The sequence below is a fragment of the Meriones unguiculatus genome, chromosome 1, assembly GCF_030254825.1.
Source record: "Meriones unguiculatus strain TT.TT164.6M chromosome 1, Bangor_MerUng_6.1, whole genome shotgun sequence".
NCBI lineage: Eukaryota > Metazoa > Chordata > Mammalia > Rodentia > Muridae > Meriones > Meriones unguiculatus.
Window position 1 is genome coordinate 1,373,979 of NC_083349.1, and position 12,437 is coordinate 1,386,415.

A 12,437-nucleotide genomic window follows, 5' to 3' on the forward strand; every position below is an offset into this window, starting at 1 on the left:
TGTCATGTAGCCGAGGGTTTTTAGTGTTGAAAATGCTAAGAGCCTATTATTCTCAACCAAGAAAGACTTCTATGACCACTTTTTCAGTCCTATTACTTTCTTTTTTATTTGTTTAGTGTTTTGAGGAAGGTCTCACTACATAGCCCTGGCTGTCCTGGAACTTGCTATGTAGACCAGGCTAGCCTCAAACTCATAGAGCTCCATCTGCCTCTGCCTCCCTACTACTGAGATTAAAGTGTATACCACCAAGCCTAACTGCACTCCTATCCTTAAGTAAGTGTCAGATATCTAAAAGAGCATACTAACCTGAAAAACTCCTACTCTGTGAACTCTTCCTGTGCAGAAATAAAGGAATAGGCAGTCTCTAATCCAGATGAATGAAGGTCAGCTGGCTTCTGTCCTCAGCGATCTAGACTGGACCTGGAGTTTGCAGTGATCAGCATGGGGAGGCACAGTCCTTTATGTCCTCAATGCTATAGCTTTGGATTCATAAGCAAAAAAATTACATTGCTTTAAGTAATTTCCTTGTTTGGTAGAGTTATATTTTGATAGCTGAAAGTTATATTTGGAATGTGTATTTTTCTTTTTAAAGGAGGCAAACCTTTAAAAAGACTTGGCTAAATTTTATTTATATAGCCTCAAATATAACATTCAGCAAGTTAACATTTAGCTTTCTTTTTAGACTCCAAGGCATCAATAAATGAAGGTTTCTTGAAATATTTTAATACTTTTCTTTGGATGTACTTAACAGTGATAAACTTGGGCATTGCATATTCATTGTGGCTATTGATAAAACATGTAAAAATTTTGTTTGCTTCTCAGAAAATAAAGTGAAAAAATTTGTGATAAATGGTAACAAGTAAAACTTAAGTTGTCACTAAAGCTGTTTTTCTGATGTAGGAATGTTCTATACTGATACAAGATTGGTTGACATGTGTGGATTTCCTTTTCATGTGTTTTCAGTTTTGATTTTTAAAAAATCATATTGGGAGTTTTAGTATTGAAAACCCATTGAGCAGGTATTGAGTCTTGTAACTCATTTCTTTCTTTTCTCTGTTTCTCCCTTTTCATTTCCCTTACTCCTTCAATTTTAACCACTTACATCAGACAAGACTGGCAGGCTAAGAATGACAAAATTAGGATTATTTCAGCTTTTTCAAACGTTAATTATGAAGAGGAAGAAAATAAATATGAGATGAATGGGAAAACATCACAAGACTTTCTAGAAAATAGTGATATATATTTGAAGGAAGTAGGGGTAAAAGAAATGAGAACCTTTTCAAAAACATATGAGAACCATAGTGAACAAAAACAGTCAGAGTACAGTTTCAGAAAGATCTCTCCCAAGGGCAAGCATGGCTCTAAGTGTGGAGCACCTGCATTTTCCAGATATCCTCAGAAATACACTGTAGATAGGAGGAGGAAAAAATCCATATATAGCCATTCTGAGGATAATGAAGGATGGCATTATAATACTAAGATTAATTCTAAATGTGCATATCCTGATACTGAGAATTCTGGCCATTGTCACATTGAAAAGAAGAAGCTAAACCATCAAGTTTTGTGCCCTTACAAAAATGGATTTGTGAAGAGTGGCACCTGGAACATGAACTTGGAAAGCTGTGACTATGGTTTGCCCTGTTGCTTAAGGAACCGTGGAAACGCATCTGGCTCTAGCCGCCCCATCACTAATCTTACTCCATTAGATGTTCTTGATGATTCTACCAGCAGTACTTCTGAAGAACTTTTAAGCTCTCCCATTTCTGATGAGCAGGAAACTATGTCACCAACATGCCATTTATCCAATGTCCATAATATAGGAGACTTCTCTGAAGACTCTTGTGTGGCAGATTCAGCATTGCCATTACAAAGGCTGAACTGTGATACAAAAACAGTTGGAGATTTGTCCCGATGCTCCATGGAAGATATGACCCCTTCCTCTGTCGAGGGACCCAAAGAGAACTATGTTGACACAATGGATGAGCTTCAATGTTTGGTAGAAACAGTGTCAGAGTATTTAGCAGAGAAGGAAGAAGAGATTAATAGATTTGGTTCCTTTTCAAAAACTAAAAAACTACATGAACACAATACTGCTGTTGATAATGCAGAACAGAAACCACCTGAAGATCAAACAGCACCTTTAACTATTACTCAGAATGGCAAGGCCAAGGCCATATCTTTCCCTGAACTGAATGGAGTAAAATGTGCTGTTGGTTCTTTATTCAGTTCACTAACAGAAAAGGTAGGTTCAGGCACAAAGCATCTTACAACCTCTGTGGAAAAACTGGTTCATTTGGTTCCAGAGAAAACAGAAACTCTTAATCAAACAGAGACAGTTAATTTGGGAGCTAGCCCCAGTGCCAACTCAGTATTAGAGAAGGATCTTTCCTTACAGTCTTTCTTATCCTCTCAAACAACTTCTGGTAAGGATGCTGACAGACATGGCCGAACCTCTGAGAGAGAGCACCTGGGTAATAAGACTAAAGATGAGAGCTTTCAGGACAGTGCAGAAACTATTAGAAAGGACTCAGCTCCACAAAGTCAGAGTTCAATTGTGAAGTCTGTTTTCAACATGCTGAATCCATTAAAGTTATTTTCTGAGAAAGAGGAAGACCATTGCAAAATACCAAGTAGAGAAAGCCTTGTTGGGTGTGGTTCAGAGTCAAATCAAAGCGAGGACATATTTGACAAGCAGAATAGTAGTCTTGTTGTAAATAGAAATAAAAAAGAAACTACAGATCTCCAAGCAAGGGAAGATTTGCTGTGTTTACAAGTGGCCGATGAACCTTCAAACTTAGCTAATAGTACAGGTAAGAAAGATGATGTTGGGAATTTGTTGGAAGAAAAACCTTGTGTAGAGCTTTCTCTGCCACACTACCAACCCAGACTAAGTGTTGGAGATACTATGGGGCATCCTGATGTTGCTGGCACTACCCTTGCAAATCAAGAGTCTTCTGCAGACACATTAGAGGATGATTTCCTTGAGCCACTCAGAAAATCATTTAGTCAGTTCCTGTTTACTTCTCCTGAGATCTGTCAGAAGGAAACTTTGTCAGAATATGTAAAAAGTCTTAAGCTGGAGGAAGATGGACCAGAAAGGGACACTAAGAAAGATAAACATTCATTTTCCTTTAGTGGAAAACTACATTTTCCATTTTTCAGTGTTCTTGGCCATTCTGAAAAGCATCAGGGTGTAAAAGAGAAAGGAAGATTTTTTCCTTTGTTTAAATCTTCTCCCATGGACAGTCATAACACTGTTAATAACCAGAGTTTTCATGGCTCAGTAACAACCACTGATAAAGAGATCCAACAAAATTGCCACATGAATACTAGACTCTGTTCAGTAAAATCTGGTTCATTTCCAGATATTCATAATGATCTAGTGAAACTGGGAAGTACTGAGGAATTCACTAAGAATGACCAAATAAATTGTCCTGAAGATGTCAAACTTAATTCACTAAAATCTAGTTCAATCTCAAAAATTCATAATGATCTAGAGAAATTTAACAGCATAGAGGAATTTAAGAAAGGTGACCAGACACATTGTTCTGAAGATGAAAAACATAATAGAGTGAAGTCTGACTCAACCTCAAATATTAGTAGTGATTTTGGGAAATTTAGGAGTTTAGAGGAATTGAACTCAAGCAGCCATGTAGCAGTAGAACACGATGAAAAAGCCGACCATGAAATTGTGCCCAAAGAACATGTGACTTTAGGACTCTCAGGAGAACCTGAGATTCCTACACAAGTGGCATTTCCCTTGATGGCAGACTCTTCATTGGAGCTTGTCTCTGCCATTTCAGAATCTACATTGGTCAATGACATTAATGAAGACAAAGCTGAAGATAAAACTTTTAGTAAAGGAATGCAAAAAGGTTTCCTTTCTGGCCTTTTAAGCAGGTTTGCTTTTCTAGAAAACATGCCTACACAACAGGAATTCAACTTGAAAAATGACAGTTCTCACCATAAAAACAATACCTCAAGCTCATTACTCTCTGGAATATTTAACTTGAAATCAAACAGCAGTGTGAATGATTATAATCCAAATGAAGCAAAACTCATGTCTTTTGATGACTCAAAAAATTTGGATGGAAATAAGCATTTATCCACAGATAATGCTGTTGATTCATGTGTGATTTCCAAGAACCAGAGGAGCAAGGTTGAAAACAATGAAACTTATACCTTTATAAAAAGCTCTTTGTCATTATCAGAAGAAACCATTCCATCATCTGATAGTTGGGCTGATAATCATCTTTGTCCTCCTACATGGAGAAACCAGGAGAGTGAAAAACATTGCTCTTCTTCTGAAAACATATTCCATTGTACTGACCAGGGTCTCTTAGAGAAATCTGTGGCTAAGAGGCCAACTCCAAACCATAATCTTGAAATAAAACTACATGAAAGATCAAACAAGTTAAGTTCATCAATACTAAATACTAACATTTTAAATAAGTCAAACCATTATAGGAGTTTTGATGAGGACTGTTTTGAATGGGATCCTGATATAAAAGATTTCTCTAAAAACTCCAGAAGACTTCAGCCAGTTTATCATTTGTTGAATCAAAATACATTTCCATCTGCAGATGCTTTCTTGTGGCCTGACTCAGAAAATCCAGTAATAAATTTGTGCCAAAAAGATCAAAATGCAAATTTATTTGAGTGGGGCACAAATCCAAACAGTGTCATTTCATGTGACTTACCATATGAATCATCTGACCAGTTAGCATTTAATGAAGGTTACTTGTTAAGAGGTGATATGTGGGCAGCCAACTCATTATGTGGAAACGCTGGTTATCTTCCAGTTTATGAGACCAGGAATTCATTAGAAGAATTGCCCATTGATTTAAGTTACTCTTCAGACTATGATGGAGTTATGTGCTCTCTGCTGGAACAAGAATCAGTAAGAATGGATGAAAACTTGATCTTTTCAAGTTTTGGTTATGAGTATCAGGAGTGGTTATCCTATCTTGAAAGTGGAGTTTGGTGGCCCTCAGAGGATGGGAATTATGGCTATTATGTGTTTCATGACGGTCAGTATATATACTCTTTTCTCACTGATTCTACTGGGCAGTATGTATATTTATTTATACCTGATTGTTATTATGAATATTTGAACTATAATTTACAAACAGATGCCCTCCCAAGTATTATGTTAGATGACAGCATTATTTCTGCCCATAGTCTTAAAGTTCTTAACAAGGAAGATAATTTGATATGGTATGTTGAAGAGGAACCAATTGAAGACCCTCTTGATTTATCTGTAACTTTGCCAAGAACTGAGAGGTCATTGTATGTAAATCTAGAAACCTTTTCTCAAGTACTTGAGTCAAGTTTTGACCAAAAGGATACACCATTAGATTTTTCAGGCTATAATTCTCAAAAATTTAAAAGAGATTTTAGATCTTTCATAGGGAGACCCTATCATTCAGAAGACCTTGAGTGTGTATTGGATCTCAGAAACAAGCCAGGAACTATGAGCAATCATGTCTTAAATAGAAGCCCAATTATAGAGAGAGACATGAACTGGCCCTTAGCTAAAAAGTCATCAGCTCACCTTTCCAGGCTCCATTTGCTTCAGTCATCTTCTGAAGATGCTTCCTCTTTATTTCATCCTGAAAGTACGACTGAAAGTACACAAAAGGAAGAAACATCTTTAGCGAACAAATTAACACCTGTATTTTCTGTTTTGGGTGCCTTGGTTAGAAGTAGTTTGAATTTTGACAAGAGTGAATCTGTAGACAATTTGGTCATGCAGAAAACAGATCAGCAATCAGAGTTATCTGAGCCCATATATGATGGTCTTCAGCCATTAATCTTAAGCAAGCAATTGTCATATAACTCTGCAAAGGAGGACAGAAGTCACCTTGAGGATTTGGAGAGGCAGACGGCATCCAGTGTTCAGCGACCGGCGTTTACTGACAATATAAGGCAAGAACTCCCTTCACATAAAAATGGTCAGATGGAGAAAGAAAGTTTATTAAAATCTGGTTTTCAAGTAAGTCAAAAAACTCCTAAAATTAAAACAGATGTAGACAATGTTAAAATTATGACAGCAAAGTCCATTTCAGATCCTCTTTCAACACAGCTTAGTAAGGATGAGCATAAGAATTCTGAGCTTCTGCAGGACCAGCCTTCCAAAGAGTCTGAGAGAACTTTGCTTAAAAGTGCTCTGAAACTCTTCCGTTGGGAAGAAGAGACTTCAGTAAGTACAGTGACAAATGAGAAACAGGCATCTGGAATTTTGAACCTCTTTAAAACTCAGGTGTATAAGGAAGAGTTGTCAGACCTGGAAAAGAATGGTGATAAAGGTGGAAAGGTTTCATCTCAGGAAAAGAAGGAATCTTCTGGTGTTTCAAATTTTTTTGGTACCCTTGGGGATTTCTTTAAAACCAGTGTGTCTCCCATACAGACAACTGAAGTTAGGTCTGTTTCTTCAGTAATTGATGAGGGTGCAGGCAGTTCAAGTCCAATCCCTGTACACCTAGTTCATCAGGATACAGGAAAAATTTCTTCTCTACCAGTTTTCTCAGAAAAGAAGGTTAGAATTAGAAGCCTGACCAAACAGACCACTATTGATGACAGTGGGCTAAGAGAACCATCAACCAGGGAGATGCAGAGTAATGATTTGAACAAAAACGAGGTACCTGTGAGAGGCCAACAGGTACAGCAATCAGCAAGTCCACCTATTTCAACAGGTAGTCCCAAAGAGTCTCCCAGAGGCTCTTCAAAAGGAACTGGTGCTATAGCGACAGAAGCAGAGGTTCCAAGGAATAATAAGTCTTTTGATGCTCTGAGTAGAGGAAATACAAAAGAGCAAGATAACCAAGAATGGAAATTTTCGACTGCTACACCTGCATCTCAACAAAAGCTACCAACCAGAAAGAATATATTTTCTTTCTTAACTGCATCTGAAAAATTGAACAAAACCTCTGCAGCTCCCCCAAGCACCAAATCTCAAGCAGAAGGGCCGTTCACGCTTCCTTCCTTTTTCTCCACGGCTAGTTTAAGCAGCAAGAAGGATGCCTCTCGCAGCAGCTCTGCTTTCAGTTTGTTTAACCTGTCTTTTCTGGAGGAGAAGCAGCAGACCTCTGAGGAGAAGCAAAGCCTTTCAAGTGTTGCCCCAGTGACTGCCCAGCCCTGTAGAAAGCCAGTTGTGTCTGTAGACTCTAGAGACACGATGACAAAGGAAGGTTCTAAGGGTCATAAAGAAAGCATGGTCCAAGAAGTAGGTGATGAAGAACAAATGGCTCCTTGTTTGTTCACTAGCAGCACCACTAAACTTACTGCGTCCCTTTCAGATGAGTTACACGTAGAGAAAACCCAAGGAAACGGGAGTCCCAGTGAGGAAGGAACAGAAAGAGCAACTGCTTCTGACTTTCATGTGAATCAGTTGCCAGACAACAAGGTTGCTTTTTTATCAGAATTTCAGGAGCAAGCCCTAGGGGTGGCTCCTCAGAAAGAGGATGCTTCCCACCAAGAAACCTCCCCTAGGGACCCAGCACCTAAGCCTTTTCCTCATGAGAATGATTTGAATGAGAAGCTCAATGATTTAGATATTTGTATTGAACACCAAAATGAAAGATTGATCACTGACCCATTGAACTTACCCCTGGGAACTGCCTCTGACAGTCTCTTAGCACAGATTGTGGATTCCCCTTCTCCAGAGCCAGGGCATACAGGGCTCCTTCAGAACAGTGATGCAGATAAATTAGAAGACAAATCAGGATTAGGCTCCAAAGTAGAAATGCTTTCAGGGTTTGTGACCAAAGTAAAATCATTTTCTGGGTCCTTAATTGAACAGCCTAAGACTTTTTCTGGACTTTTTTCTATTCCTAAATCTCCAAAGAAAAATTCGTTTTTTCCTTTTTCCTCTGATGCATCAGCCCAGCCCCTCAAAAGTGAGTTGTTTGGATTTTTTAGAAGTCCCAAACCAGAGACACATAAACAAGAACCACCTGTAACTGCTTCATGCCTTCAGAGTGGTTGTTCCAGAGATCCTGGAGGATCAATACCTCCAAAAAGCTTGCCTGGAAAAGCTGCCTTTGCAGCACTCGATTCAGAATCTGCTCTCAGTGCCTGGCACATAACTGTGGTTGCAAAGTCAGAGTCAGATCTCTTGACCAATGACCATAGACTAACACCTGAAGTGCAGAAAAGCAATATTCCTGAAAGTGTTTCAGAACCCCCGTGTTTTGAAGGACTTGCCACATCTTCTGTCTCAGAGGATGGCATGGCACAAGGAACGTCTTTGAGTGATGAAGGAGACATGGGGCTGTTGCAGGGGACAGACACAGAGACGTCAGTGGAAGCAGAGCACATTCTTGCTCCAGCACAGCCACAGCCAGAGTCTGCCTGGATTGCTGAAGAGCTTCCCTCTTCAAGCCAACCACTGCCGGAGCCTGAGCCAGAGCCGATGGCCAGCACAAACCAGGCTTTCCTAGGGCTTGCAGCTACTTCTTTAGAAACTAGTACTTCACTGTTTGCTGAGGCAGGAGTCAGTGAGAGTACCACGCTAGAAACACAAGGGAGCCATTCTTGTCCTCTGCAAGAGGAACCTGTGCTTGGTGACAGAGAAAGTTCCAGTATACTTCATACCCCAAAAGATCTACCTGCAGCCCCCCAGGAAACAGAGCAGACAAGGCCTCATTTTGAGATCCCAAATATAGCCAGCTGGCCAAAGCTTCACTTTGCATCCTCTCCTTCTGACCATAGGAAGACACTGAGTTCTCTCTTTAACTCCTCTTGCTCATCTGGCAACATAGCAGCAGAGACTGGCTTAATGTCAGGTTTTAAGAAGTTATCCACTCTGTTTGAAGGAGCTAGTGAGGGGAAAGGGGGTATCCTTGGAAATGAGCCAAAACTAGTATTCGGAAAGAAACTGGATCTTTCTTTTCCATGGTCAAAAGAGAATAAAGGAGACCCTGAGCAGATGCCTGCAGAATCTTCTCCTCTGGTTTTGGTTGTTAGTGATCACGACCTTACCATCAGCAAGGCTAACAAAGTTTTAGAGTCTTCTCAAATACCTAGTGCTAGTCCTGAGGTAGCTGACATCTGTATTCAACCCTCTGGAAACACTGAACAGTTGGAGGCCAAACCAAGTGACTGTGCTCACGGGCTTCCAAGATCTGGTGAAGTGGAATGCCAGCTGGAAATTTCAGCATCTGGAGAACACCAGGGTGCAGACAGCGGCCTCTCTGGATCTGCCTGTCCTTCAGAGAAACACAGGGAGGAGCACGGCACTATCTCTGGGCTACCTCAGCCAGAAAAGCAAGAAGAGGTGTCTGCTCTCACTGGCTCTGTTTTAAATGTGGAGCAGCTAGTCATTCCGGAGGATGTCAAGGAACCAGTGACCACTAAAAGGCCTGTTCTCAACTCAGGCATCATAAATGGTCTTAAGGAACTGGCCATTTATGATGCAGATGATTAGTGGTAGAGTCATAGCTCGCTGTTGGTCCACCCTGTGTCTTTCCTATCACCTGAGCTGCATATTGATTAGTGTAAGTGACAAAAGCGAATGTGTTGGTATTGTCATTCTCTCTCTTTTCCAGTACCAAGTAGAATTCTACTTGTCACTATATATAAATATAAATAAATATATACAAATATTTATATAGTCTGCTTTGTTCTGGAGAAGGGACGGAAAGAGACAGCAAGTATTTAAGTAGTATCTATTAATTATAAGTATATAATCAGATAGGATGCCTTCTTGGGTCTTAGATACTTATAGTACAGTGGATGGGAATAGTTGTAGTTTGCTGTGGTTTCCAAGTCTTCTAAGATTGCCTTCCCAGTGGCTGTGAGGGTGTAAAGTAAAATCTAAACTGCAGAGGATGACTTAGGACCACCTGTATTCCATATCTTATTCCACATGGATTTGTTAAGCTTCTAGGGTCTCTGGTACAGACTATACAGTGCTCTGAACAACTACAACAAGGATCACCTGGATTGTCATGCTGCATTACTCAAAGCTGTGGTTCTTTTACTGCTGCTCTTTCACTTGGAGCACCGAGCGAGCATGGGCCATCTGTAGAGGTTGCTGTCACTGCCTTGAGCATATGCACCACACAGTATAGCTTAAGAATGCTATTTTGACCTCTGGCCCAGACATAGATCGACTTGGAACAGTGAAGAGAGAGACACAGAGGGACAAAAAGCACATATTAGATCTACTTAGAACACTGACCTGATACGTGTTTTGCTACTATATACTGAAAAATCACAAAGCAGCCTGAAAATAGCAGGTAATTGGGAGGACTGATTGGAAAAATCTTTTTGGACAACAACAACGTCTTCTTTTGATCTGACCAAAGGTAAATATAAGACCTTAAGTTAAAGACTTGATCCTACCCAAAACAAAACCAAACCAACTCTCTTTACATAAAAGCTTTCCAGAAGGATACCTACTAGTAAGAAAGTGAGAACTCTTGATTGGATTGAACTGTCCAAATGAGCTGTCCTTCTCACATAGTTCATCAGCAAGTCCCTCCATCTTCACTTAAGGCTGGGTCCCTTAGAAGATGAAGAGAGTTCTAGGGTATCTTGATACTGTTATCACCTAAAAATCTACCTTCCCTGCCACCACAGTTACTCTTTGCTACAGCTGCTAGCTTTCACAGCAGGGAACATTTCATTCTGTGTATGGGAATTTGGGGATTAACGGAGGTCTGAATCTTATATCATATAGAGAGATAACTGCAGAATAGTCTTGATCCAGAGGAGTTGGACTTCATTCACTTTGTGCGTAACTGAGCCTTGACTTAAGAGAAACTCAGCTATAGAAAGACGGATGTATGTTGGGGACATTTCCTGTGCCAGAAAGAGTATCACTGTTATGTTTGTGTTGGTGAAACCTGTGGAATTCCTCTGTGGAATTTCTTAATCCTGGCCACCATCTCCCAGTGGCTTCCATACTTCATTCTGCAGACTGAAGGAACACTTTTCTGCTTTCCTAAGGCACAAACACGCATATTTGTAATTGCAGAGGAAGCAGTAAGGACTACTTTTTATTAAGTGATAGAAGGCGCTGGGCGGGGGGGGGGGCTCATTTACTTCACTCTGCTATGTGGAATTTGGAAAACTTAAATCACAGCCACTGGAAAAGTTTCTTTAGAAGACTGAGGAAGGAGTTTTATAAATAAGCAGTGCGTCATTTTACTATTTCTTCATTCTACTGACAGGTGGCAATTAGGTAAAATATTCTTTGAAGTCAAGGCTGATGTTAAGTGGTGTTAGAGGCTTTGCATGTTGTCTTTTTTCTTCTTGTGGTTGACTTAGACAATTTTTTCTAGATTGAAATGTTTACCTTTGCTTCCTAGAAACCTCCTCTTTGTGATTATTCCTGCAGGTGTATCTGTATGTGTGGTCTGGTCCTTGGTTTGCATTTATTTACTAATCTGTTGTCTTTTCATTCTCACAGCCCTGCCAGCAGTAGTAGGTATGGCTCCTCATGTAACGTGAGTCAAGGAAGCTCTCTGCTGAGTGAACTAGACCCGTACCATGAGCAAGATGATGAGCATCGGGAGAGGGGCTCCACCCATTCTAGCCATAGCTATGGCAGCCTCTCCAAAGATGGCCAGGGCGGTTTGGGAGAACAAGAAAAAGCCCTGGATGTGACATGGGAATCAGAGAAGGGGGAAACAGGTGAATCCAAGGAGCTGAGAGGCAGTGCCATAATCCACCCTCCTCCAGATCTGGTGCTACACAAGGACCACATCCTAGGACCTCAGGAGAGGTAGGTTGTGTCTGTTATTGAGTGTAAACACTTTTCACGTGTTCTTTGCAGCTTGGTGGGGCACAGCAAGCATGGTCAAGTTGTAACATCTCCCTTTGATTTTTTGGTATAATTCCCAAGATACTTGAGGGATTTGTGTTACTGAGATGCATGTGGACCAGGACTTCTTGACCCCACAAATGGCAACTTCTGAGTCTAAATAGGGCCTGAGCCCTACAGGTTGCTTTGTTCAGTAGTTTCCATTACCTAGGGACCCTTACCTATATCTTACTCTGTTCATATTTTTATTTTTTATTTTTTTTTTTGTGAGCATTGACGTTTGGTTCTGTTTTACTCTGTTTGAGGAAAATCAGAACAGAATTAAAGAAGAACTGACAGATGTAATAAAAGACAACAACAACAACACTGTTCATGGCTTGGCAATGTGTTTGGCATTTTGTATCCATAAGAAGAAAATTTTGTAATGTATCTTTTGGCCAAGTGTGGTATACGCTTGTACTTCAGTACTCTGGAGGCTGAAGCAGAGGGTTACAAGCTTAAGATCAACCTGAGTTATACAGTGAGACCCTATCTAGATACAGCCTCAAAAGTAACTAAAAGCAGACTCTTAAGAGTGGTGTAATAAAGTTCAGTATAGAATTTGAGTGTTCTTTATATGCCACTGAGCTAACCTGTTTAGACTAGCTGATAGGGTTGGGCATAGTAG

General features: G+C 40.2%; 1 protein-coding gene across 7 annotated transcripts in view; it reads left to right on the plus strand.

Annotated features, from left to right (window-relative positions):
* Nucleotides 1-12,437, plus strand: part of Unc13b (unc-13 homolog B) — a 209,801-nt gene that overhangs the window by 118,040 nt on the left and 79,324 nt on the right. For 6 of the 7 annotated variants that reach the window (XM_060378471.1, XM_060378444.1, XM_021634448.2 and 3 more), the window contains one exon: nt 11,417-11,731. In XM_060378471.1, coding sequence (XP_060234454.1) covers nt 11,417-11,731 — 315 coding nt within the window. Of the gene's footprint in view, nt 1-1,389; nt 9,361-11,416; nt 11,732-12,437 lie in introns of all 7 variants that reach the window. The other variant, XM_060378463.1, reaches the window with a different exon arrangement.